At 36.3% G+C, this 25,611-nt stretch overlaps 2 protein-coding genes and 1 non-coding gene across 5 annotated transcripts; 2 read left to right on the forward strand and 1 right to left on the reverse strand.

Moving 5' to 3' along the window:
- Window positions 1-6,806: 6,806 nt before the first annotated feature.
- Window positions 6,807-13,658, forward strand: LOC104225624 (probable inactive poly [ADP-ribose] polymerase SRO3). 3 transcript variants are annotated; one of them, XR_710641.2, is made up of 6 exons: window positions 6,807-8,077; window positions 8,168-8,409; window positions 8,499-8,635; window positions 8,770-8,871; window positions 12,943-13,083; window positions 13,229-13,658. XR_710641.2 is itself a non-coding variant. In XM_009777470.2 (4 exons), exons 1-4 carry the CDS (start codon window positions 6,903-6,905, stop codon window positions 8,863-8,865), a joined length of 1,650 nt encoding a protein of 549 aa, XP_009775772.1. In that variant the 5' UTR covers window positions 6,807-6,902; the 3' UTR covers window positions 8,866-9,140. The 3 variants fall into 3 exon arrangements, 1 of the variants encoding a protein (XP_009775772.1); XR_710642.2 differs by having other exon boundaries at window positions 12,988-13,083; XM_009777470.2 differs by lacking the exons at window positions 12,943-13,083; window positions 13,229-13,658 and having other exon boundaries at window positions 8,770-9,140.
- Window positions 13,659-19,503: 5,845 nt separating this feature from the next.
- On the reverse strand, window positions 19,504-20,167 carry LOC138890298 (uncharacterized). Its single transcript, XM_070173673.1, has 3 exons — window positions 19,996-20,167; window positions 19,772-19,849; window positions 19,504-19,727 (listed from the first exon to the last, which is right to left on the reverse strand). Exons 1-3 carry the CDS (start codon window positions 20,165-20,167, stop codon window positions 19,504-19,506), a joined length of 474 nt encoding a protein of 157 aa, XP_070029774.1.
- Window positions 20,168-24,326: 4,159 nt separating this feature from the next.
- TRNAE-CUC (transfer RNA glutamic acid (anticodon CUC)) lies at window positions 24,327-24,399 on the forward strand. Its single transcript has one exon. It is a non-coding gene; the product is annotated as a tRNA-Glu (tRNA).
- Window positions 24,400-25,611: the final 1,212 nt, after the last annotated feature.

The following is a 25,611-nucleotide window of genomic DNA, read 5'->3' on the forward strand; positions in this document are numbered from 1 at the left end:
TATATTTTAAAGTGATTGATACTAATTTTGAATATGACAGAGGAAGGGTCTCTATTAGTGCTACTCCACAAAGCGAAATAAAAAATTGCAAGAAAGTTGTGTGTGATCCTTCCCATTTTCTTAACAAGATTGTCCGGCCTTAGAAGAAATTGGATTGCATATCAGATATGTATTTGTTCTGCTGAACTTACACTCATAATGTTGCCCCAAAGGAAAATTTAGTGGAAATGCTGAATATAATACTATTACTTCACATATGGATTTTCGGGGTGTACTTGAAGTCTTGCAGTCACAGTCTCATTCTCAGGACAAATCCAACAGGTTCTTTGTTTTAGTGAAGGAGCAAATGTGGTGTTTTGCAAGGAATTCTTCTCCCTCTTTCAACAAGTTCACATGCAAAAGTGTGATCACTGATGGTGAGGATTTTGAATCATGAATTCGACTTTTTAATGATAGCACTTACACTGTTGGAATAGTAAAGCTTATGAACATTGATCCAAAGAAGCTGGCAGAGTATGGGGGCTATATTCGGGACCTAAACAAGCTATTTTTTTCACCGTTGAAACTACTTCGAAGCCAAGAGGAAAACAAGATCATCAAACTAGTCCTTCTCAACTACAAAGATCGTTGGATGTTTCTTAAGGCGCGGAAAAAAAAGATCAAACCAATTGATTTGAGGACTTCAATAATGTATAATGCTTGCACAGGGCTGACAGTCATTGATCTGGGAAGATACAAATGCTTCCAGAGTACATTTTTTCATCTCTCCTTCCTTGAGGACAAGGAAGTTCTTAACGAGGGAGAACTGATACAATTTAAAATGGAAGGAGTTGGAGTTATTAGTGGAGCTTGTACAATAGGCTTGCAAGGTTATGCTATGGAGTTAGTGCGAGGAGTTGGCGAAGTAGCTAACAAGTTTTATTATTTGCAATTGAGTCCAATTAGCTAATTTACTTTATTATTTTATTACCGCTTGTAAGTTTTTCTTATTTCTTTTTAGTCCTTAGCTCTTTACTCACATTTGGGGCTATATGTATTGAGCATCAGCTTATTTTAAGGGCATGAATGAAATCTGTTATTTTCTTTTCCCTAGCTTAGCTTAATTCTTAGCTATAGTTTCTTCTTAAATTTCCAAACCTTAACAGATTGAAAGGTTTAGATAAAAATATGATACACAGAAAAAATAATGGGATTTCTTAACATTTATCGAATCAACCATGAAAGTAGAGAAAATTACCATCAAGTCAGCGGTTGAATTATCATTTTCTAAAAGCTTTAACCTAGCTTGAAGTTGAAGATGACCCTGTCTTGGACAAACCCACTTTTGGACCGTGGAGCGTGAGCCACAGGTGCCTCTCTCCCAATGTCCATTTGAGCTAAATTAAATATAAATTCATTCTGAAAGTTATTTTTAATCGATAACTTGAACCAAATACTAGTAGTCTAGTAATAAGGTTTATACAAGGAACGGTTAGAAAATTATATATATATATTAAAAGTGAGAACCCCTTAAGCTAAAAGTCAAATTATATTTTTACCCTTTTTATCTTAACACCCTATTTATTTACCAAAAGAAAAACCTATAAAGCACTTAAGAAACGGTGGCAACTTTTGGTTTTGAAGAAACCATTTCAGTTTGGAAGAAGCATGAAACGTTATGAACCAATAATTCTCTTTATTTCATTGGCTAGAAACATAGTTTTACTCTTCGCTGTACAAATGAATCGAAAAGGCACTTCTTGACCATACATTGGTGTAGCAAAGTAAAAGACTATATATTTGACAAGAACATTGTTTGGTAGAACCGTTGCTTCATTTGTATGAATAAGGTCCTCCTCGTCGAGTTTGACGCTTGCTGACTCACATGATTTACCATTAAATTGAATTTCCTCACTACATATATGTTGTTACAGTGACGAAGATATTCATTCATTTCAGTTAACTCGTGAATGGACTCGTCGTATCCTGGAGTTAATCGTTGAAGTATCTTTTCTTTTTCAATGAGAATTTGATTGGCCTTCTCCACAATATCTTGCACAGAAAGTTGGTGATTCTATGTAGAGGTTCTGAGACTTTCGTAAGTGCTATTGGATATTTAGATGATTGTATAAACTTATACAAAAGTGAGATATTGACCAAGGAAGTTGGAGAATCTCATTTATACCAAAAAGTAAGTTCAAATAGGAATAGGACGCAAAGCCCTTGTGGACCTCAACATATGGATTAATATATAGTCAAAGAGATGACATCAAAAAATTTAAAGTAAACAAGAAGAATGCGACAAAATCGGATTCTATTTCTTCTCTTTTTTACTTATTTTTAATCATCCTCCATTATTTGTAATTTTGAAGAAATGAAATACATGTTAGGATGGTAGATATCTCATATATGTTGTCTTCGATCTATTGAAGGATATACTGTATGTCATCGATTGCATACTCATTCTAAAAGTATAAAGATAAAGTTGTATGGCCATGGTGTTGTGTGATGTTGTCAGTGCTTTGAAATACCTATGACAATTCCAATTACTAGAATTTTGTCGTTGGCCTGGCTTGAAAATTAAATGAATTCGGTCTTATAAACAGAGATGAAATATGGTGGTAATCTCTGTCTCATGAAATATTTTCACAAAAATGGAAAATATAGTCTAAATAATTTTCTCAATAATTCATTTTATAGCGTGCAAAAGTATAATAGTACTATTGAAAAAAAGCAGAAGAAAACGGCTACAACTTCTCATAACTTGTCAGAGGGATGATTTATGTTGCTAATCCAATGTGTGATGATCTTGAGATTCATGCTAAATATACGGATGGCATTTTTAATATGCTTATCTCGCAGCCGAATAAATAACAAAAAAACAAAAAGCTATCATAACTATGTTAAAAAGATCATGGTTATTTTAAATTGAGGGATGATAAATATTTTTTACGGAAGAATCATATCTATAATTGAAACTTGATTTATTGTTTTGGGATCATGAGATTAAATAATATTTATATTTTTATAGTATTCTAAAATTGATGACCTTTTGTGAATTTGGTGTCTCTTGAGAGAGAAGCACAATCTATTATACCTTTTGTCCTAATTTATGTGATGCACATTTTATATATAGAAATAATATTACTTTTAAACTTTTTATTTCACCCTTAGTTAAAATAATTTATAGCCACACAGATATTTATGATTTATTTAAACCATAAGTTTCAAAAACAAATATTTCTTTTTAAACTCCATGCCCAGTTAAAATACATCACGTTTATTATGAAGGAAAGAATCATATTTAGCATTATACTTGATTTTAATATTTATATGTAAGATTTATATTATAGGTTAAAGATGAGCCACATATTTGTCTTGCCAATGCTACAAGTGAGTAAATATTAGTAATAATTTACTTTTCTTGTCAAAGATTGATAAGAAAAGCGAGAACATAAAGGAGTTTAATTATTCAAGATATACATGAACTTGAAGATATTGATGCGACGTAATTGAGGAACCAGATAAATCAGCCATGGTATTATTGAAGAGGACAAACAATTATCATACGACGATTTACACTTATCCTTACATAAACTGATACTTTATTTTTTCATGCATATTATTAACGCAAAAGTTTTAATTATAATAATATGACATTATTTTATAAAATCATATACTATATGATCTGGTATACACGTGCAACGCATCTGGATATATATATATATATATATATATATATATATATATATATATATAAGGTTTATACAAGGAACGGTTAGAAAATTATATATGTGTGTGTGTATTATGTAATCTGATGCTGATTAACTTTTTGTTTTGCATAAAATATAAGAGAATTAGATTACTTAAGATGAGGGCCTATGAATTTAACACGCAAAATCTCAAGAACTAAACCTGTAATAAATGTAGTTAGAGCCTTAATTAGGGGTCATTTGTTTTGGAATAAGGGATTATAATCTCGAAATAAATTCGGAATTAGCTTCTATCACATTTGGTAGAATTTCCTATTTTAGGAATAGTAATTTTGTTATACTAATTGTAATATTATTTTTATCTCACGCTTCATGTGGGATAATAATTTTGGGATTACTAATCCTTGGACTTGTTTATCCGTAAAATGGTATAGTTGAATTTGTATCGTGGTTTATAGATACGTAGATTAAATTGATCCGATAAAATAAAGTAAAGAATAGCAAAAGCGAATTAAATAAGAACAATTGAGGAAAATGCAAGCCTCTGCTTTAGAATGTTCCCATCGGAATTAACAATAAATGAAAATCTCAATAGCACTTGTATAAAGCTTGAGATAGAGAATACTAGTCTTTTTCTATTAGTATTTTCTTGATGTTTTAAAATAGAATGAAAGCATCTATTTATACTAGAGTTATGAAGTGTATGATTTACCAATTGTTTACCAATATTAATGCTACAAAAAAGGTAATAAACGGCAATAAAGCCTAATAAAGACGGGAGGAATCTTGGGTTCTTCTGTAACATCTCTGCAACGGTCATATCTTGAATTGCTTCTTATCCGGCCACAGATTTATATCCGATGTCAATATCTTATCCGACTACAGGTCTGTATTTGGTGTGAACACAATTGAATCACTGCTGATTGACACACGTTGCTTTCTAATTCACCCATCTTCTGAGACCAATTTTTACCGTATACAAGACTAAACACCAAAATGATGCACTTGCTCTCCTCCAAAACTCTTATTGCAAAGTACTTTATGAAATTCAAGCTTAAAATTGAAAATAAAAAGTTATCCTACTTTATCTAGTTTAAACCAAAAGCATATTTTATATTATATTTCGTATATCTCATTTTTATTCTAATAAATTAAATATCTACTTATAATATAAAATATATCCATTAAATAATTTTATCATTATTAATCTTACTATTATAATCTCATCATTATTAATTCCGAAATAATTTATTCACCAATAAGGGAGGAGTCAGGGTGGGAGGTATAGATTCGATTGAACCCAATAACTTTTGTTCTAACCATTGAATATGTACAAAACATTAACTTAAAATGATTGCAACCTCGAACCCATAAGATTCAAATCGTGACTCTGCCTCAATTCAAAAATCAAACAAGGTAGCTCGCTTGGTATGAGGTCCCCACCTATATAATATCTCATTCCCTAAGTACTAAATAGTATAGTAATATATGTTTAATTTAAAAAAATAAGAACCTTAACAACTTGCTTCATTCTCAAACGTAAAAATTGCATGGGGGCGCCCAATTTGGCCGCCCCCATTTAACATATACCCATATTTTTAAAATTATTTAACCTATACCCTAATTTTTATAACTTCATATCAGTGGTCGTCTTCTCTTCTTCTTCTTACGACCTGTGCACTCATTTCTTCCTCCAATTCTTTTCCTCCTCTTTCTTCTTCTTTTTTCTCTCAAACACATGAGACTCTGTGTAATTATTATTGATTGAATATGAAATACACACTTTTGCGTTAAGTACGTTGTATGATGCCCATGTCGTGATCAAAGCCAAATTTTTCCTATGCGCATTGGAGGAGGCACTGAAACTCAGGGCAAGATTAAGAAAGAAATTGGTACGATGTATTGAGTTCGATTCTGTCCCACTTGGCGCCATTTTATCTATCTTTTCTTGAAGAAGAAGAAGAAGAAGAAGAAGAAACTAAGACCAATACTTTTGCTTGGAGAGAAAGAGATATGCTTTTAAAGAAGTGGTAGTGTTTGGGATATATAGAGGGATATGTGTGAAGCTATTTAAGGAAGAAGACACTGAATTTGTAATCCTTTGTATGATTATTTTGTAGTATTACAATAAGAAAATCAAGGAGTTTCCAAGGGATTAGAAAAATTCTTGATGTTTTATCTAATTTTGTTGTGTTCTTCAGCTAATTTTAAGTCTGAAGTTCTTTAGTGGGTCTGAAGTTTGCACTACAAACTAAAGAACTTCAGACTAATTTGTCTGAAGTTTGAACTATGATCTGATGTTTTCCGATCACCTTAGCAATTCAGGCCAAACTTCAGGCGAAAATACATGAAATTTTGCTTTGATAAGGTCACACTTCAGACAAAAAATTCCGAAGTTCAAACTTGAGGCATAATTTTTTGCTATTTCTGGCCCTTATGTCTGAAGTTATCCGAAAAATGGATAGACTTATAATTTTTTGTGCAAAACGAGTATACATTCAATAGTGACCTTAAAACTGGGTATAAATACAAATACCCCTTCTCAAACGGTCAAACATGAGTGGGCCAATTTTCTCAACCTTCTTTATTACTGTAATGACTTACTTTGAATTTCAATAGCTTGCCCTATGAGTCTGTGACACACTAAAAATATTAGTATTAAAAAATCATGCTAAAAGTTGTCAAATTTTATGTATGAATATAAAAAAACAACTATCGAATAGTCAACTCGTACTTATTGATGAAGCAGTATTTAATTTATGTTAAATGAATAAAAAGAAAGACCCTTGGAAAAATCTTTCTCCTTACTTCAGGATTGTCCCTTTCCACACAATTTTCTTTGGGCCGAAGCAATCCTTTAATTAAACCAAAAAAGTCCAAAAACCCCAACTCATAATTAAAAAATAATCAGATTATTAGTATTAACGTAATCCATATCCTCGTCAGAAAGTCACACTTCTCACGCTCTGATTTTAAATTCCCCGAAACACCCTTCGGAGTTACAAACCCGTTACTCTCAAAGCCGACCTATACCCAAGGCTATAACCGTCATTTCTTGGTACCGTCTTCTCCAATCAACAGTTGTATAAATATCGGGGCGGCAAAGAAATTTAGTTCCAGAAGTTCTTGTTCGTTTGACAGCGTGCTTACTTTTACAGAGCTTCTCAAAGATATTTTTGTTTGTACAGTTTCGAATCTCATCTCCTTGCCATGGATTTCAACTGCAATGTTTTGAAGTTTATGATGATGAAAACTCCGGCTGATTCCATTCCTCCGTTGAAAATCGCCGGCGATCAAAACAACGTCGTTTCACCGGTTATCGATGGAAACAAACTGAAAATTCATGTTCCTGTTCCGAGGAAAATTGTTGGCGGCGAGGACGATGTGGTAGATAAGAAGAAAGTGAAAATTGAGGTTCCTATTCCGAGGGAATTGTTATTTCCATCCGCTGAGACGGCGTCGTGTACTGATCATGCGCAGTTATTGGTTCAGAACTATGGGAATTTCAAAAAGAGTGGGAAGCCGGTGAGGTTTATGTTCTATAAGGATGGATCGTGGGTGAATTTCGAGAAAAACGTGATGGATGTGATGGTATCAGGTTTCGTGAGTGGCAAGCCTATGATTGATGTGGAAATGGAAGGGTTAAAATGTCTTTTTGATTTTTATCGCATGTTAGAGATTGACTTGGACACTGGGAAAGAGCGTTCTATTTCTTGGATTGATGTTAATGGTAAGTGCTTTTTCCCTAAAGTCTTCATTGATTCCAGTGAGAATTCAAATGATAAAAATCAGGAAATTGAAGCTTCGAATGTTAATGAAAAAATTTCCTCTGAGAATCTGAAGATTGAAATTGAGATAAGAATCTCAGATGACAACTCAGATAAAGAAGTTAACAATTCAGGAGAAGAGTTAAAGTTAGGAAAGAGAAAGAGGGGAAGTGAGGAGAATGAAGTGGAGAAGAAGGGAGAACGGAGTTCGTCCAATGCGAAAGAGCGGCGTGTTATTGCTGCTACTGAATTGCATTCACCAAGGTGGCCAAAGGCAAGGTCATTGAGGGAAGAGGAGAAAGGCTATCAGATGGTAAAGGGTTTACTGTTGTCGGGTTTGAGGACTGTGGACCCTGGTGTTACAGTCACTTCGATTCATCAGTGTGTTAGAACTGGTCCATTGGAAAAGGCTCGTCTTGAGGTTTTCCACACAAATATGGAGATCATAAAGAGAGCTAGAGGGGGGAACCTTAATGTTGTATATGCTTGGTATGGGACATCAGCCAAGAACGTGGAGATCATTCTGCGTCATGGCTTTGGAATGCCTAGCGTGGTACATGGTTCTAATGCTCATGGCCTTGGTGTGTACTTGTCGCCCTTACGCCAACCTCAAAATAGGTATGCCGTTCTTTAACTAGTTCATTTTTGTGTTCTCGTAATTGCACGTGTTCTTTTTTTTTTTTTACTTGTTATTGATTGTGTGTGTAGTGCAATGATGTCTGAGGTAGATGAATATGGTGAAAAGCATATCGTACTGTGTCGGGTTATATTGGGAAAGCTTGAAAAGGTTGAGTTAGGATCTCAACAGCGGTATCCTTCTAGTGTGGATTTTGATACTGGGGTTGATGATTTGACAAACCCGAAGTGGTATGTGGTGTGGTCTGCAAATATGAACACCCACATTCTTCCCGAATGCATAGTTAGCTACAAATCTGGACGTCATAAGTCAGGTAAATGTTGCTCCTCTCTGTCATTCAATCTGTTTCAATCACTCTTGAATTTTGGAAAGAGAAATGGAAACACTTATGTGCCCATATAGGTCAAGCAAATGGTGCTTCATCCATGAAGTGGGCTCCTCATGCTTCAAATGCAATGGGTACATTAATATCCAAGCTAAGTACTTTGCTTCCACCTCCGAAAGTGCAGGAGTTGCAAAGTTTGTATGGCTCCTACCGGGTAAGTTGCATTGGATTTTCTAACACTGCACATTCGATATGATTTGTTATACGCAGGGTGATGAATCTGGTGTAACATCTTTATGTTGTGTTTTGACTACTCTTAACTTCTCTTCTCCTACAAATTGTTTACAGGAAGGCAAATTAGGGAAAGAAGTTTTCATGAGACAGTTACGATCAGTTGCTGGAGATGAGTTGTTGCGTTCGACTATTCTGGAAATTCGTGGCTGAGATGAGGTTCTTTTAGTGTTTAATTTTTGTCGTGAGAATATGGGATGTGTTTTCATTGATAATTCCTTTTTTATACAACAAAAGTGTAATGTTACCTTTTACAGAGGGAAGCCTCATTAGTAGGAAGCAGGATACACCTTAGGTTATAGACTTACATTTTGTTTTTGTTGTACCTTTTCTAAAGGTTGTTGTGGTGATGTTACTAAAGAGCTTGGACGGTTTTGTCTTTCAGTGGAAGTAGAATCCAGTTCAAATGACAACGTTTTTTTTTCCCATATCCGGTTTCTGTCTTTGTGTTTGCATGTGAAATATTGTTTGGGAATTGTGCAGCGCTAGTGTACAACTCTAAATTGCTTGCCTTATGTTCTGAAGCTTGAATACTGCTTCATGCAGTTATGACTAGATATGGTTTATCTTAAAGCTTTTTATTTGTGTCTGTTGTTCATGTTCTTTGGATATTATGCCAATCTCTTTTGGGTCCATATTTTCACTTTTTTTCTTCTTAAAATCTACATTGACTTGGAAGAGTTTAGAAATGTATATTTGTTCATTTTGTAGAATTCCTCAGAACTAGCTGCTTAAGTTGATTATTGATATTTTACGTGCTCCTTCTGGTTACTTGATTAGGATCTTACTTTACTCTTCATGATGCATGTATATACTGTTTCATGTGAGAAGTTTCTTTTGGTAGTAACCATTCCAATTTCCTAAAGCTAGTGGCTGAGTTCTCTATGGAAGTGCCTGTTTTTGAGATGTGACAAGAATGGCAGCCTACGTTAGCAGATAATTGAATACTTGGCCATATGGACCTTGCTTCGCATAATGCATGTAGACTATCTGTTGCAAAAGTTTCCCTTCAATAGTAAGAATTCAGGGTTGAGTATAAAGCTACAGGCATTGTATGCAACTGCCCACCTTCGAATAGTGACGAGGGTAGCAGCCTATATTGATGTATTACCCAACCTATATTAACGTATAATTGGTCGAGTATGGAATGATTGTCAGGTAGTGGTAAAGAACCAATTGCAGTGATCTTGTGAAATGTAACTTAGCATTCTGGTGAGTCGACGCATTTATGACGTATTCATGTCTACTATTTAAAGATATGTTGTATGTCCTTGTGTGCATGCCTTTTTTCTCCTTGAACTAAAATTATGTTTAGATCTTTGGATTTCATTGGAGAAGAAGCACCAGTAATCTTCTTGCAGTGGCTGGTTTCCTGCTAAATGCTGTCTGTATTTTATGCCACAGGTTGGAGGATACATGCCTTGCCTATTCTTAAGATGAAATAATTCTTATTACCAGTTAGAGGTCCTTGCATAGTCATAATAAAGTAAAAATATATGTGGAGACATTTAAGCAAATTTTGATGGTTGACTTGGCTAAACTGGAAGTAGTAAGTCTCGTGATCAGAGTTATTGCTTGTGGTTTAGAAACAAATGTGTGCTATGACATGATGGAAGTGAGATAGTATATGGGACAGTTAGCTGCTTTGCTTTTGTGCTTGTGTTACTTCTCAAAAGAGATGGCTATGTTACCTTTGCATGAAGAAGTTGTTTTTGCATGTCTAGGTGGTGTATTTTAGGTTTTGACGCTGACTCTTTTACCTTTTCTGTAAATGGAATTAATTTTACTTATCTATCTGTTTTTAATGTAAGAGCAGAAGTTACTTACTGAATTATGTCGAATACAAGACCTCTTACCATATGATTGGAGAGTTTTTTTTTTTTTATTTAAAATTTTCACCAAGTACTGTTATGGATAAAGCGGCTAATGACTGGCAATAATGTGTGTGTAAATGTTGTTAGCACATGGGGTTATTATGCTTTTCATTCCACGTTATTGTGTTCCATGGATAAGTTTTTGAATGTTGATATTTATCTATGCCATCCAGCAACTACATGTTGCTGCAGTTGGGATTTGACAGTGTGGACTTTTTCTTCATTTAGTGGGTATCATATTTTTGGGTTGGTGAATGCTTTAAACTTTAAAGATGCTTAACTAGGTTAATAAGCAGACTGTAGAGGGCATGACTGGTAGTTGGGAACATGAAGTGCATTAAATGCGAGTTTCACCCTTCCTTTGATGGCCAACCAGGGTCGACTTTATTCATGAACTGGCGAACTGAACAAAGATCTGTGTCGGGTTAGGGTTTAACTTTTATTTTGTAAGTCAGGAAGTCATCAAATTTCACAAGCAAGAAGAGATAAAATGTGGTGCTTTAAGTCAGTTTTCAAAGAGTCCGGCAGCCTCATTAGCAAAAATCCATTTCTTACTGTCGCGTGATTTGGATTATGACTTCTTTAGACTTTCTGTTATCTCTCTATTTTTAGCATCTGTTTATGTTTCTTCTTACTAAAGTTCAGTTGGCAAGGGAAGTAATGGCCAACTTAGGTTTCTGTTTGAAGATTTTCTGCCAAAACTAGTCATGTAGTCTAAGAAAGTTATAATTTCTTTTAGTTGCTTATATTCACTGGAACATTTAGCAGTGTTTGTCTGTTCAGTTACTGACGGCATGTGTCTTATCTGTTTTGTTTTCTCTGGAACCTTTGCCTGTAAGTTAGGACCAACACCAGGGATATTCATTCTTTTTTTTTTTTTTAGAAGTACCACTAACTGTTGGTCGGGGAGGGGGTGGTTAGGCCTTGACTCCTACCTGTAGTATTTATCACCAAAAGTGCAAGAAGATGGATATAAAATCTGTACAACAGAAGAAATGGACATGATCTTTTCTATATACATGTGATTAGCCTAAGCTTCGCCTCATCACAAGGTTCAAGAGTGTTTCATGACTGTTGTGTGCTCTGACTTTGAGTCTCCTCTTTTTCTTAATCTTAATTTAAGCAATTAATTTAATGGTGTCGTTCCTGGCTTTTCCTTGAGTTGGTATTCTCATAAACACGCACCTCGTTGCTTAAACTTCCCTACTAATAAAACAATTACCACAAAAGTATTGTGGCAAGTTAAATAACATGAATGTGTATGACATAGACTTGCTTGGTCAATTTATTGCGATTCATTTGAAGTTATGAGTTCCATTAGAGTTATCTTTATCAAGATGAGAGGAAGTTTCTCATCCTCGGTGATTTGGAGTATTAAGACGGTCAGGAACGCGAAATCGTGCAGACCCGTAAGGTATCCAGATGTATTTGTTGATTATTACTTATCACTATATCATAATCACATCAGTTGTTTGTGAAGCTTTAAGTTACTTACTGACAATTTTAATCAAATATTAGCTTTTAATACATTACAGTACACTACAGAATGTGATTTCCTGAATCTAAATGCCAATTACATACTGTTGTAGATAGATCTTTCAAATGGTTATAGGCTGTCTTCTGCTCTCATCGATGTTATCTTAGCTTTTTAATTATAGAAAGGAATAATGTAAAGCTACCTTATAACATTTTCTTACTGTGTTTTGTCTCTCCTTTGTAATGGTTTAGTGGCTTTTTAAGGGCCACAATCTTCTTGGACTTGGATTCCTCATGTTATGGTACCCATGGTATCATCTTTATTCCTTTTTTTTTTCCGTAAACGCACGCTGTTACTTAAACTTCCCTACCCATAATAATTGCCACAGTTAAACAACATGAAATGTGGATATTATTATACTGAATGCTAATTTGCTGTATATCAATTGTTTGCGACTTGTATGAAGTGCTGAGAATCGTAAGGAATTTGTTGGTGTTGATATGGAAGAAATTATGTCTTTGGTATGTTTCTCATCCTGTGTAGTTCGGACTAATAAGTGGTGACAGTTGGACTCATGAACACAACATCGTGGAGACTCATCAGTTGTCCAGATTTATCCAGGAGCAATAACTGTCTCATGGTCACAACAGTTGTTTGTCAAGTATTAATCACATGTGATAACTGTGATCAGATCTTAGCTGTTAATAAATGTGATCAGATCTTAGCTGTTAATAGATCACAGTATATTACAGAATCTGATTACATGATAGAAGAATAGAAAACGGGAATCTGATTAAGTGAATCTTACTCCTCATTAGATACTCTCTTCAGTGATACCTTAGCTTATGATTTATATCTTACAACAGTTTTTCCTGACAGTATCTTGCCTCTCCTTGTGCATTGGTGTTACTGGCGTTCCTTTAGGCCAACGGTCCTTTTGGACTTGGTGCTTCATGTGATGGTGCTCATGGTATCAGCAATTGTTTTTCTGTTTAGTAAGCGGTTTCACTTCTCTTAGAGGTGGGCGTCTTCTGTTCTAATCAGTTTTACAGTTCATTATGTCATTGTTATATCAGAAGTGGAAAAGAGAAGAGCTCACATTCTTCTTTGACTGTTATGTCATCTCTTGTCACTTACATTACTGCTTAAATAAACTTCTTTTCAGGGGTAAGGTTTTTGTGGACCCAAGTTCTTCACGTACTAAGGTACTCCGGTATAAGCACCTGACAGTCGAGTGTAAGTATGGGGCGTTCTTTTGCAAACAATATCAGTTACAAAGTTGGCTCTCAGCCTGTGAAGGAGATTTATCCAGATCTATTCAACCTCACAAGCACCTGATGCAACTATTCATGAGACTTGGGGGCAGCAGGGTTGGAATATAAACTTCAGAAGATTACTAAATGACTGGGGAGATTAATAGGATTGCTAAGCTTTTCCAGGTACTGGAACAATTTATTCAAGGAACAACAGCTAATGAAGATAGATTAGATTGGAAGCATAGAAGATGTAAATCATTTACTAGACTTTATTGGATCCTTGTAAGAATATCAAGCCACTTTTGGGTTTTGCCTTAATTGTAAATATGGTTCCCAGCAGTGTCTTTTTTTTTTTTTTTTGAATTGGTAACTGTCACACCTCCTTTTTCCGCTACACCCCCCGCTAAAGGACGTAAAAGGGAGTTTTTTCAATTAAAGGACAATCGAAACGGAATTTTATTTAAAGATTCAGAGCCGCCACTTGGGAGATTTGTGGTGTCCCAAGTCACCGGTTGAATCCCGAATCGAGGAAAAGAATGACTCTGTTTAACAGTCTGCGCACCAGAAATCCGGATAAGGAATTCTGTTAACCCGGGAGAAGGTGTTAGGCATTCCCGAGTTCCGTGGTTCTAGCACGGTCGCTCAACTGTTATATTCGGCTTGATTATCTGATTTTATACAAGTGTGAACTTATGTGCAAAATTTAACTTTTAACCGCTTTTATCATTTACTGTTTTTATCAAGAATTGCAACGTTGTGAAAATGTATCTCGAACCGCGTTACAATCAATGTACCCGTGGTCGTCGACACACTTTGACTCCGTTGAGATTTGGATTTGGGTCACATCAATGTGCACCCGAGTTTAAGGAAATTAAATTATTAAAGGCGCGCCTAAAGCGACTAGCGTATTTATTTTGGGTAGGACCGTGGAATTTTACTAAACGGTCCATCCCGAAGTCTAAACAATTTTTAAAGCAAATATTTACTGAGGGCCCCGCAATTTGTATTTTATTTGGCGAGGCTCATCTCATTCTTATTTTTTTTAAAATGAATTTGCAACGTCATGGACACGCATCTCGAACCACGTCACAATCAATGTACCCGTGATTATTGACATATTTCGACTCCGTTGAGATTCGGATTTGGGTCAAGTAAATGTGCACCCGAGTTTAGGGAGGTAATGTTATTAAAAGCGCGCTTAAAGTGACTAACGCGTTATTATGTTGGGGAAGGTCATGAAATTTGCTAAACGGCTCATCCCGAATTCTATATATTCATTATAACGATTTAAGAGGACCGCACAATTTATGCATTTGTTTTGATCGGCGAGGCCCATCTCATGTGTTTTTAAGAGGGCAAACCTAAAAGCAACTATGATTCTCTACTTTATTCGTCTTTTAAAAAAAAATCCTAATTTATTCACTGAGATTATCCAGATTATTCAAACGTGCTTAACAATTAGAATCGAGGAGAAGTTGTATTTACTTATTAGAAATTAATGAAATAGTGATTCCTAGAATCCTAGTTTAAGACTCAGAATACTTATGTATTAGATACTGGAAACACGATCGTGAAAACCCGGTTATTTTTAGGTTGATCAGAACTAATATTACTAATTGGCATTAATGAACATGCTATTGAAATAGAGAACACGATTATCATATGGATTCAACTTATGCTACCTAAATCAAATTGACCAACTTATTGACCAAAACTTAACAGACTTGACCATTGCTTCACTGACTTATACTCAAACACTAATATTAATTTGGGAGGGCCATTTGAGTTCACATGCCAATCAAAATAAAAGAAACTTACTCATGAGAAATGGTTTAAGCCCTGAACTAATATTAACCGTTATGTCAAAATTCCAACTAGTGAAGCACGTTTGGCTTAGAAATGAATTTGATGTGGTCAGTGCCTCCTGTTTTCAACTTGGTTGTAATTTTAAACTGTTTTTGGTTCTTAAATTTTAAACAGCCAAATGTTCAACTAAATAAATACTAACCATACTAAGTCTAAAGCTAGAATAACCATAAATCAACAGTCCAGCAGCCTACATAATTCAACTTAATCAGTCCAGTTATACACCCTAATTAATTACAGCATACAGCAAACCAAACTACATAAGTTATATAAAAACATAATGAAATTATGAGGACAACAGATTTACGGCAAAAAACTTCAGTTTCATTTTCGCTATTCCGACAGGAGACGATACATTGAAACAGTCTGAGATATGTACCTGGAAATCGAATCAAATAGAAAAGGAGAGGTCAGCAGCAAGTAGTCAACTGGTATTCAACAATCAACAAGCAGCAGTAACGGGCAGAAATCAACAACAGCCCAGAGCTTAACTCGACCAAACCAGGAATAGTATGAACCCAGTAGAAACCAAAAAAAGAACACCCAAACACAACCTTGACCAAACCAACTGGTATTGAATTTTGATTCAAACAAACAGATCCAAACCTATAAGCGACTCCAAGTATAGAGCAGAAGTAAAAGGAAGAAAGGTTCTAGCTATTTCAGATCCTAAGCGAGGCAATGAAACAATAGCTATTCTTTTTCAACTCCCAAAACTCTCCAAAATGAATTCTGCCTCTGTATATTCAGTGTATCCAGAGTGTATATCAAGTGTATACTGCTCTCTCCGCCCCCTTTTGTTTCTTCTCCTCTCCGAATTTCCTAGCCTTATACCCTCTTTTAATGTTCTCCCTCTCTCAGAATCTCTTCCAAGTTTTCTTAGGTCTCTGTCCCTGTATCTAGAGTGTATATCGAGTGTATACCGCTCTCTCCGCCCCCTCTTTTTTTTCTTTTCTAATCTGATTTTCAACTCCCTTAAATGGGCATTCAATTAGTGCATTTTCCACTACCAATTTAACTTTTTATTTCTTTAATCATCCACTTAATTGTCCACTCAATTAGTGCTTTTAGTTAATTTGATAATGCAAATACTACCCTACCACTATTAGAAGCTTCTCAATTAGTAAATTGGCCCAACCAGATTTTCCTCTTCTTATTCTCAATGGGTTTGGCTGAGTTTTGGTTTTGGGCCTGGCTAAATTTGCCCAACCAGATTTTCCCCTTCTTATTCTCTTTGGGTTTGGCTGAGTTTTGGTTTTGGGCCTGGCTAAATTGGAGAAAGGGCTCAATCCGATTTTCTTCTTCTTTTATTTCCATTTTTTCTTCTTCTTCTTTTATTTTTCTTAAAATAAAACTAAAATTCTAAAAATCCTAAATTAACCTATATAACTAAATTGATTTATAAAAGTGCTAATTAACTCTTAATAACAATTAACACACAATTAAATAGCAATTACGATAAAATCACACAATTTGGACATTAAATGCTAAAAATACAACGTACATTATTTTTATGATTTTTGTTCTTGCAAAATAAACTTAATTGCTCCTAATTGTAGAATCAAATCCTAAGTGCAAATGCGACATATTTTTGTATTTTTTTTTATTAATTTAACAAATAAACATGCACGGACAAATACAAATAATTATCCAAAAATGCCACGAAAATTCTCAAAATTGCACACAAAAGAAAATTGTTTTATTTTTAATTTTTGGGAGTAATTCTCACATAGGGCAAAAATTACGTGCTTACAGTAACTATTGTATATATTAAAAGCATCAGTACATAGGTTGCACTGAAAACCAAATTTACATGGAGAGGATTAGTAGATGTTCTAATTCGAGACTTAGCAAGATCCTAGTATGTCTATGATTGTCAATGTATCTTTTATGTAACTCTGTTTGCACCAAAAACAAAAAAGAAGAATACAATTGAGTTTGATCTTCTGCACTGGATTGCTCCTATCTTCAAAACATCTAGCGTTCATTTTCCTCCAAACTGTCCACCAGATACAAGCCGGGACAGTCCTCCATCTATCTCTACTAGTTGCTTCAGCTCCAGCTTCTTCCCAGCTATAAAGGACATCTTTAAGCATGTATGGCATTGACCATGAAATACCCCTAAGACTAATAAAGATTTTCCATAGTTGGTCTGTAATCTTGCAATGTAGAAACAAATGTGTGACAGTTTCAGCATTTTTCCCGCACAGAAAACATCTTGAGCACAGAGAAATTCCCCTTTTTATGAGATTATCCTGGGTTAATACCGCCTCCTTTACCAGTAGCCAAGTGAAGCAAGCTACCTTGTATGGAATCTTTGTCTTCCAAATATGTTTCCAAGGCCATGGGTCCACCTGTTGATTATTATGATTCAAAATCTTATATGCATCCTTCACCCGGTATACCCTTCTGTTGTGCCTCATCCACCAAAGTGAATCAAAACCTTCCTGTAATCCTCTAAATGCTTCCAGCTCTTTGTAAAGGTCAGCTAATCTTGTTATCTCCCAGTCGTTCAACTGTCTTCTTAGAGCGATTTCCCATCCTTGATGACTCCTCATATCAGCTACTGTCTTATGCTGGTTTTGTGATAAACCAAACATGTCGGGGTATCTTTCCTTTAAGCTTTCATTTCCTAACCAATTATCATTCCAGAATGATGTGTTCCTTCCATTGTTCACTCTTATGGAGGAGTGATTCTTAATTATATGCCAAAATTCTCTGATGGATTTCCACACACTTACTCCATATGATATTCTGACTTTTTTGACACCCAGTTATTTTCCTCACCATACTTTGCTTTGATCACTTTGCCCCATAAAGATTTGGGTTCTTGAGAGTACTTCCATAACCATTTCATTCTAAGAGCCTTGCTATGATTCTTCAAATTCCTTATTCCTAAACCACCTTATTTTTTATCCATTGTGAGTGTCTTCCATTTAACTAAATGAAAGACTTTTTTCTCCTTCTTACCTTGCCAAAGGAATGATCTTCGGAGTTTGTCCAATCTCTAATGCCTATTGGAATTGGGAACAAAGACATCATTTAAGTAGGAAATGAGTCTAATACTGAGTTGATTAGAACTAGCCTGCCCCCCAATGATAGGTATTGTGATTTCCATCTTGACAGCTTCTTCTCACACTGTTCTATGACTGAATTCCAGATTTCTTTTGATTTGGATCTTGCACCAAGAGGCATCCCAAGGTAAACAGTTGGTAGGGACCCAAATTCTCCTCCCAATATCTGTGTCAGTTGCTCCATGTTGTTAACTTCATTAATGGGAAAAATATTGCTCTTTCTCCAGTTTATGTGTAATCCTGAGACTCCCTCAAATAAGACCAAAATGATTCTTAGCAATCTAAGTTGTTCCTTTTCGGCATCACAGAAAACTAGAGTATCATCAGCATATTGGAGATGTGTGATCTCTAGATTGTTTGCCCCACTCATGTTTACCTCAAAACCTTTAACCCATCCACTGACTTTAGTCGTTTTGATAATGTTGTTCAATCCTTCCATGGCTATAATGAATAGAAAGGGAGATAAAGGATCACCTTGTCTTAGACCTCTATGTGAGTGGAAAAACCCTTTAGGAGATCCATTTATAAGAATGGAGAATTTTACGGTAGATATGCAAAATTTCATCCATCTATTCCATTTTTGCCCAAAACCCATTAGTTCTAACATTCTGAGTAGGAAGCTCCAATTTACATGATCATAGGCCTTCTCAATATCTAATTTGCATAAGATTCCAGGTTCCTTCTTTTTTATTCTTGAATCCACAGCTTCGTTGGCAATCAACACTGCATCTATTATTTGTCTTCCTTTGATGAAAGCCATTTGTTGAGCATCGACAATTTTCCCTACCACCCTCTTAAGTCTTTCGGTTAAGACTTTTGAGAGCAATTTGTAGAAGCTCCCTATCAGACTGATCGGTCTGAAATCTCTCAATTCTTTCGCACCTGTCTTCTTTGGAATCAAAGCTATATATGTTGCATTGAAGCTTTTCTCAAACATCTCCTGAGAATGGAAGTTGTTGAGGGCCGCCATGATGTCTTCCTTCAAAATGTCCCAGCACTTTCTGAAAAAACCCATTGTGTATCCATCCGGACCTGGGGCCTTGTCACTTGCACACATCTTCAGATAGGTCAAAACTTCTTGTTCCTCAAAGTTACTCTGTAAAAGCTCCCTTTCTGATTCAGAAATTCTTGAGCTATTTTTCGAAATTGACCGTTGGTCTCCACTCTTCAGGCTCTTTGTATAACTCCTTGTAGAATTCAGTTATCTCAATCTCTATTCTGTCTGGATCCTCGACTACTTCATGTCAAATCATTAGTTGATCAATGTTGTTGTTTCTCTTATGTGCATTTGCAGTGCGATGGAAAAATTTTGTATTCCTGTCCCCTTCTTTGAGCCACAAAGCTCTTGATTTTTGTCTCCATACAGTTTCTTCATTCTTGAGTTGTTCCTCAATCTCCATTAGAGTAGCTGTTTTCCTCACTGATTCCTCCTCTGTCAGCGCTCTTAGTTGTTGTGTTGTCTCAAAACCTGCTAGTTGACTTCGCAATTTTGTTTTTGCATTTCCAAATTACCTTCATAAACTCTGCTCCATTCTTTTAGCTTGCCCTTGAGAGCTTTTAACTTGCAAGCTAAAATGTAATCTGGTCTTCCTGAGAATTCAAAAGATGTTCACCAGTCTTTAATTCTGTCATCAAAACCTTCCACATTCAGCCATCAATTTTCAAACTTAAAGTATGATTTAGCTTGTTCCCACGCACCACAGTATAGAGCCACAGGTGAATGGTCCGAAATCAACCTTTGTTGGATAGTTTGCTTGATGTTTCTGAAGCTTTCATCCCATTCTTCTGAAATCTATCAATTCTTGAAGCGGCTGTATGATTGTCCCCTTTGAACCAAGTATAGTAGCCTCCTTCAAGTCGTAGATCTATCAACTCCATATCTTCAATAAAATCCGAGAATTCCACCATCGCTTTGGACCTCCTTGAACATTCCCGTTTTTCAGAAGGGTACCTTGTAACGTTAAAATCGCCACAGACCGCCCAAGGACCTTCCATCAATCCCCTCACTACACCAATTTATCTCCATACTATTTTCCTTTCAATTCTACAATTTGGGGCATACACTCATGTTATATGACATTGAAAATTCTATAAAAGAGCCTCGAACTTGCAAGTCAAAGTGTATGCACCAGTCTGCAACACCTCCCATTTCCATACTCTACAATCCCATAATAACAAAATCCCCCCTCTCGTGCCGCTAGCTTCTAAACTTGCATACCTCACCCATCTACCACCCCATATTTGACTGACTATTTTCTTAATATCTCCCTCCACTTTTGTCTTTTGCATGCATATAATGTCTGCCTTCTAGTTCTGCACTTGACGTTTTATGATCTCCCTTTTTCTTCTTGTCGTTTAAACCCCTTACATTCCAGGAAATTACTTTGATCTTCATATTGAAATGATTGATAGATCTCTTCTCCTACTCCTTTTACCGCCACTCTTGAATTTGACATCAAACGAAGTTAAACCTTTTAATTCCAGTGATCCTTTGAATCTTTGTTTCTTCACCTCCAACTCTGTCTCCACCTTTCTAACCTGTCTGCAACTGTCAATTTGCATTAATAACTCCAATGCTTCTTCTTCATGTCCTTGAAAATCTACTCTAAACATTTTCCCCAATTTGATCATATTTTGATGGACCCATAGTGTTGCGTCCATGTCTTTATCCATTAAAGGATTGTGTTGCTGAACTGCTATAGGATTCACCTCCTCGATTTACCAATCTTGGATAGAGCTAAAGTATTTTAGTTGTTCCAAAACTCTTCCAACTTGATCTTCCCCCATATTTGTGTTTATGCTCTGCTTCCCTGCCTTCAGTTCCAGTCTTGCTATCTTTGGTCCACCTTCTGGATGACTGCAGCTGTTGAATGTTGCCTTTGTCATACTTTCAAGGTTTTCATTGGGGATTGGATCCCCTGGAGTGGACTCTTTTTCCCCCAGGTAAGAAGGTCCTCCTATTTCCTCAATACAAGGCTTCAGCCTAATATCATCAGAAAACTCACACGAGAGATCATTAAAAATGACTTGTGCAGCCAAGTCGGAGTCATAGGATTTCAGCTCGTTGTTTGTCACTTTACTGCTCTGATTCATCGAACTCGAACCTTGTGTAAGTTGCACACTTGCCTTTCCTTTATCAGTGTTTTGCAATATGGTCCACCCCACTTGATTGTTCAAATATCTCTCTATTTCAAAACATTGTTCGTTTTCTTGCATCTTCAGCTCATATCTTGTCTGTCTTTCAGCCCAAATTGGGATGAAAAATTTGATACCATCTCTTACAATCCCAACCTCATTGGGAGTCTTTCTGCCATCACCAACAATTTTAATTCTTGCCCACTTAAGATGATTTTTGAGATCAGTTTCTTCTTCAGTAGCTATCCATCCCCCACAGAGATCTCCTATTTCTTTGAAGATCTTTTGTGACCATAGATGTAAAGGAATCCCCATGGCTCTAATCCAGCATGTTTCCTCGATTTGTGAGTTTGGAATGCATCCAGCAGTATGACTCTACCATTCCAGATGAAGCTTGAACTTTTTCCAACTCCATTCTCCTTGCATAATCTGCTCCGCCATGAATCTGTTTGGAAATTCAAAAAGAAACATATTGCCTGTCATTTCATACATGTTTACTCCATATGCTTTGTTCTATGACGCACTAGCCCATCGTCTTATGTCTTCTAAAGTGGGTCTCTCATTGATTTCTTTCCCAAAAAATCCGACAATGCATCTTTTTAGTAAACCAGAATCCTTGCTACCTGTCGGTTCCACAACAGAGATATCTCCATTGTTTATGCTAACCTTTGCCTCTCGAAGGGTATTGGATTTCCATTTACTCTCCTTGATTGCTTTGACATAAGGGTAGTTGTCCACCGTGATTCTAGGTGGGACTGTGGGATTCATTTTGGGGATGTATGAATCTTTCTATCTTAGCTGCTATGTCATTCCAACCTGCATTCAAGGCTAACTCTGGAATTATAATAACAGACCTCCCTTCTCCCTTCAGTGACAGAATGCTCATGTATCTTCCGTGAACGTTGAATTTCCTGGTACAGAAATGTTCTGTCATATGTTCCTTGCACTTCCATCGCTTCACTAAATTCATTTGATCTTTCGACGCTTCTTTAAGTACAAAACAAATCCATTCCATTACCTTTCTGCCAATGGATGAACGTCTCATCATGCTGCGGCTTCTCTCCACCCATTCGAACCATACCTCTTTGTTGGAATTCCATCTGGTGATGTCAAAAGATTTGAATCCTGCGTTGAAATAAATTCGGTTGTTTCCCATATTGTACAACCCAACTGTTAAGGTTATGGAAATTATAAGGAGTATTTGATGGTCATCATAGTTGAGCTGTTGAGGTAAAAGAAACTGAAATTTGGGCCAAAACAGAGGTTTCCCACTCCCGGAAAAATAAAAGTCGTCGAAAATCTAAAAAAATTGTACCAATCTGGTCGGAATTTGCAGTAAAGGAAGCTGTCCCAATTTTTTTTTTTTGAAAAGCTGCCGGAATTTGGCTCACGCGCCCGGCGCGTGTGGGAAAGGTCGCCGGAAAGGGCCGCGCGTGGAGGCTGCTTCGTCGGAAAAGATTCAGTGGAGTGGTCGGAATCTCGGGGCTGTCTAATGGTGTTCATGGAAAGCTAAAAATTCTTGTACTCAGGCTCCTCGGGAGTGTGCCTGAGAGCTAAAAAGTGTTCCCAGCAGTGTCTTTGTGCTGCAGATATATAATCTCACTGTTTCTTCTTCTCAAAAGAAGTCCTTTGCACAGTGTGGTCTACTTGATAGCAATCATAGAACCCTTGCAAATCAAGGTGCTCTTTTTATTATTATCTTGAGTCTGGGCAGTTCATTTTTTTTTTAAATTACATTTTGATAGGATGCTGTAAATAACATATATGACGAGAGTGGTTCTTTTCGTGAATCTGGGTAATTCATACTTTTTTGTAAATACATTTTGATAGGATGCCGTAAATAACATGAGTTGTATGTGCAAGGCATCGTTCATAGCCGGGAGCTTGGATGCCGTTGTTTAGTCTTCCTCTACAAGGAATGATATTTTGGATGAATGTCTGCCTGAATGTGAATAGATAGATTTATTCTAGATATCACTGGACAATCACAGTTTACCATTGCAGAGTTTTAAAAACACCATATAGGAGACATTGTACGCATTGGAAAATCTTAAAGATATCTCCTATCATCTAAAGGAAAAGGGAGATACACGTTTGGACTGTTTTTCTTGAAGTTTTATATGTTAATAAAGGTTAACGATCTACTGGAAGTGTATGATAAATGGCTGTTCAATGGTCGTCCTTTCTCTTTTGTAAGTTCCTTGAACTAGTGGTCTGGTATCTGACACGGCTTTATTTCTGGTTAATCAGTTTAATTTGCCCTAGGCCTTGTCAGTTGTCCCTCCATGAATTGCATGCATTTGGTTTGAAGGAATGTAGTCGATGTGAGGCTTGCCATAAACATGTTGGTGCAGCGTGACGATAAAGACACAGTTTACTCTTTGGCGATGGTTCCCGCTCGAGTGTCTCCTAGTGGTTCAACAGAACTATGTGCTGATTTCTCTCGCTTTCCTTTGGAAAGGATGGGCATGCGGTTGCATAACCTTTTTCTCAATGCTGGTTCGCAGCCTTTCTGTTGAGGAAAGCTTGGAACACATTGTGACAGATAATAGTGAATGTCTTGAAACTTAGTAACAAGACAATTCACTGAATGATTCTTGGTTCTACTTGAGAAGTCTGAAATGAACGTGTAATTGTTTGGGCATTGAGTGTTCCGCTGTTTGAGGAAGTGCGTGAGAAGATCGTTCATTTGTGGTTTGTACCCTTCAAATAATTCTGTTTAAAGTTGGAAGTTTAGAAGAACTGAAGAGACTATCATGTTGGTTTTGGAAGTTTATGCTACGGCAATCAGTAAGCGTGGTTTTGTTTTGTTATTTCTTGTAATGGCTGGTAGCGATAACCGGATATGCAGCTCTATTCAGGTGTTAGGTGGAGGATTAATGTTTATCCTTGACATTGATAATAATCAAGGTTTGAGAACGTAAATCAGAAATCCGTTGTAGTCTAGTTGGTTAGGATACTCGGCTCTCACCCGAGAGACCCGGGTTCAAGTCCCGGCAACGGAATCTTCTTTTTCCTGAGTGTTACTTGGGTTTAATATCTTGGGGCTTCTGCTGCCACGGATCTGGGCCAGCTTAGGTGCAAAGTGCAAACTACACAAAAACTTGTTCTTTTCATGTATGATTTTTCCTAACCAAAAGCTGGTTTTAATGGACGTTAGCAGCGCGACTTGGGATTAGTTGCGACCACTGTGGGTATACGTCTGGAGACCAAAGTAAAAAAGAAAAGTTAAAGGCCGGCTTTTGGTTCAAAAACTTGAGGAAGATTTTATGTAAATTTGCTTTTTCCGTTCCTGGAAAACCATTCGTTCAACCACGTGCCCAAGGAGAAACGTGTATTCATAACATTGTAGAGTTGAATATGAGTGGAAATATTTTTTGAAAGAAGTCTCGTAACGTATTCTTTCGAATTCAGTTTGCAAAAATCACTTTTGACATTCTAAAGTATAGAATACTACTTCGACAACAAATTATACAAAAGCATTGTCTACATTATAAGGAGGTTTTTCTCGCTTCAACCCATTTCATTAACCTCGTCGTGTGTGTTTAGCGTATTCTAGTCAGGTTGTTGCTTCAATATGTAAAAGGAACCTCATATGTAACACGACATATATTATATATATAACATGTAGGGTTATTGTTACAACATAAATATAGGTAACATGCAATGGCAGTAGCAGAGCCGATTTTTGGTGTAGGCTTAAGCCCGACCTAGAACACTAGCGGAAACAATTTACAATATTTACACAAATAGCTTGCCTGATTCATTGCTTAGGTTATACATCCGCTTGCTATTTCTAGTTTAAGTAATTGGACGAGCGGCTAATTCTTTTGTTTAAAACGTGTGGAACCGGGTACAGTGAACCAAAGCATATATCAAAGCAGTTTAATCTGGTTCACTCATTTTGGTCCCAATAATTAGAGATAGTATCTAGGAATCCACTTATCCGATCGATCATCCCAAGCATCTTCTGCCGACAAATAACTAATGTCAACCATTGTGAGATAGATGAGAACCATACACTCTTTACTAAATATTTCGTGTTCAAGATCTTAATAAGGAGCAGTTCCCTTTTAATAGATCTAGCCGTACTTTGAATCTGAATAAATGGCGCAGTGAGTACTAAATGTTTTTACCGGAGAAGAAAAATTAAAGCTAGTGTCCGGGAAAAGATTCAATCAAGCTAATTACAACATTAATGCTATTTCAAATGTCAA

This window comes from Nicotiana sylvestris, chromosome 4 (genome assembly GCF_000393655.2).
Source record: "Nicotiana sylvestris chromosome 4, ASM39365v2, whole genome shotgun sequence".
In the NCBI taxonomy this organism is placed as follows: domain Eukaryota; kingdom Viridiplantae; phylum Streptophyta; class Magnoliopsida; order Solanales; family Solanaceae; genus Nicotiana; species Nicotiana sylvestris.

Excerpts from the sequence above, each read along its gene's own strand:
- LOC104225624 (XM_009777470.2), top strand. The coding sequence starts at position 6,903 with ATGGATTTCAACTGCAATGTTTTGAAGTTTATGATGATGAAAACTCCG. Across the intron at positions 8,410-8,498 it reads ATCTGGACGTCATAAGTCAG|GTCAAGCAAATGGTGCTTCA; the intron begins GTAAATGTTGCT and ends GTGCCCATATAG. Across the intron at positions 8,636-8,769 it reads GTTTGTATGGCTCCTACCGG|GAAGGCAAATTAGGGAAAGA; the intron begins GTAAGTTGCATT and ends AATTGTTTACAG.
- LOC138890298 (XM_070173673.1), bottom strand. The coding sequence starts at position 20,167 with ATGGTGGAATTCTCGGATTTTATTGAAGATATGGAGTTGATAGATCTA. Across the intron at positions 19,850-19,995 it reads AAGCAAACTATCCAACAAAG|GAAGACCAGATTACATTTTA; the intron begins GTTGATTTCGGA and ends TTGAATTCTCAG. Across the intron at positions 19,728-19,771 it reads ATGGAGCAGAGTTTATGAAG|GTTTTGAGACAACACAACAA; the intron begins GTAATTTGGAAA and ends GTCAACTAGCAG.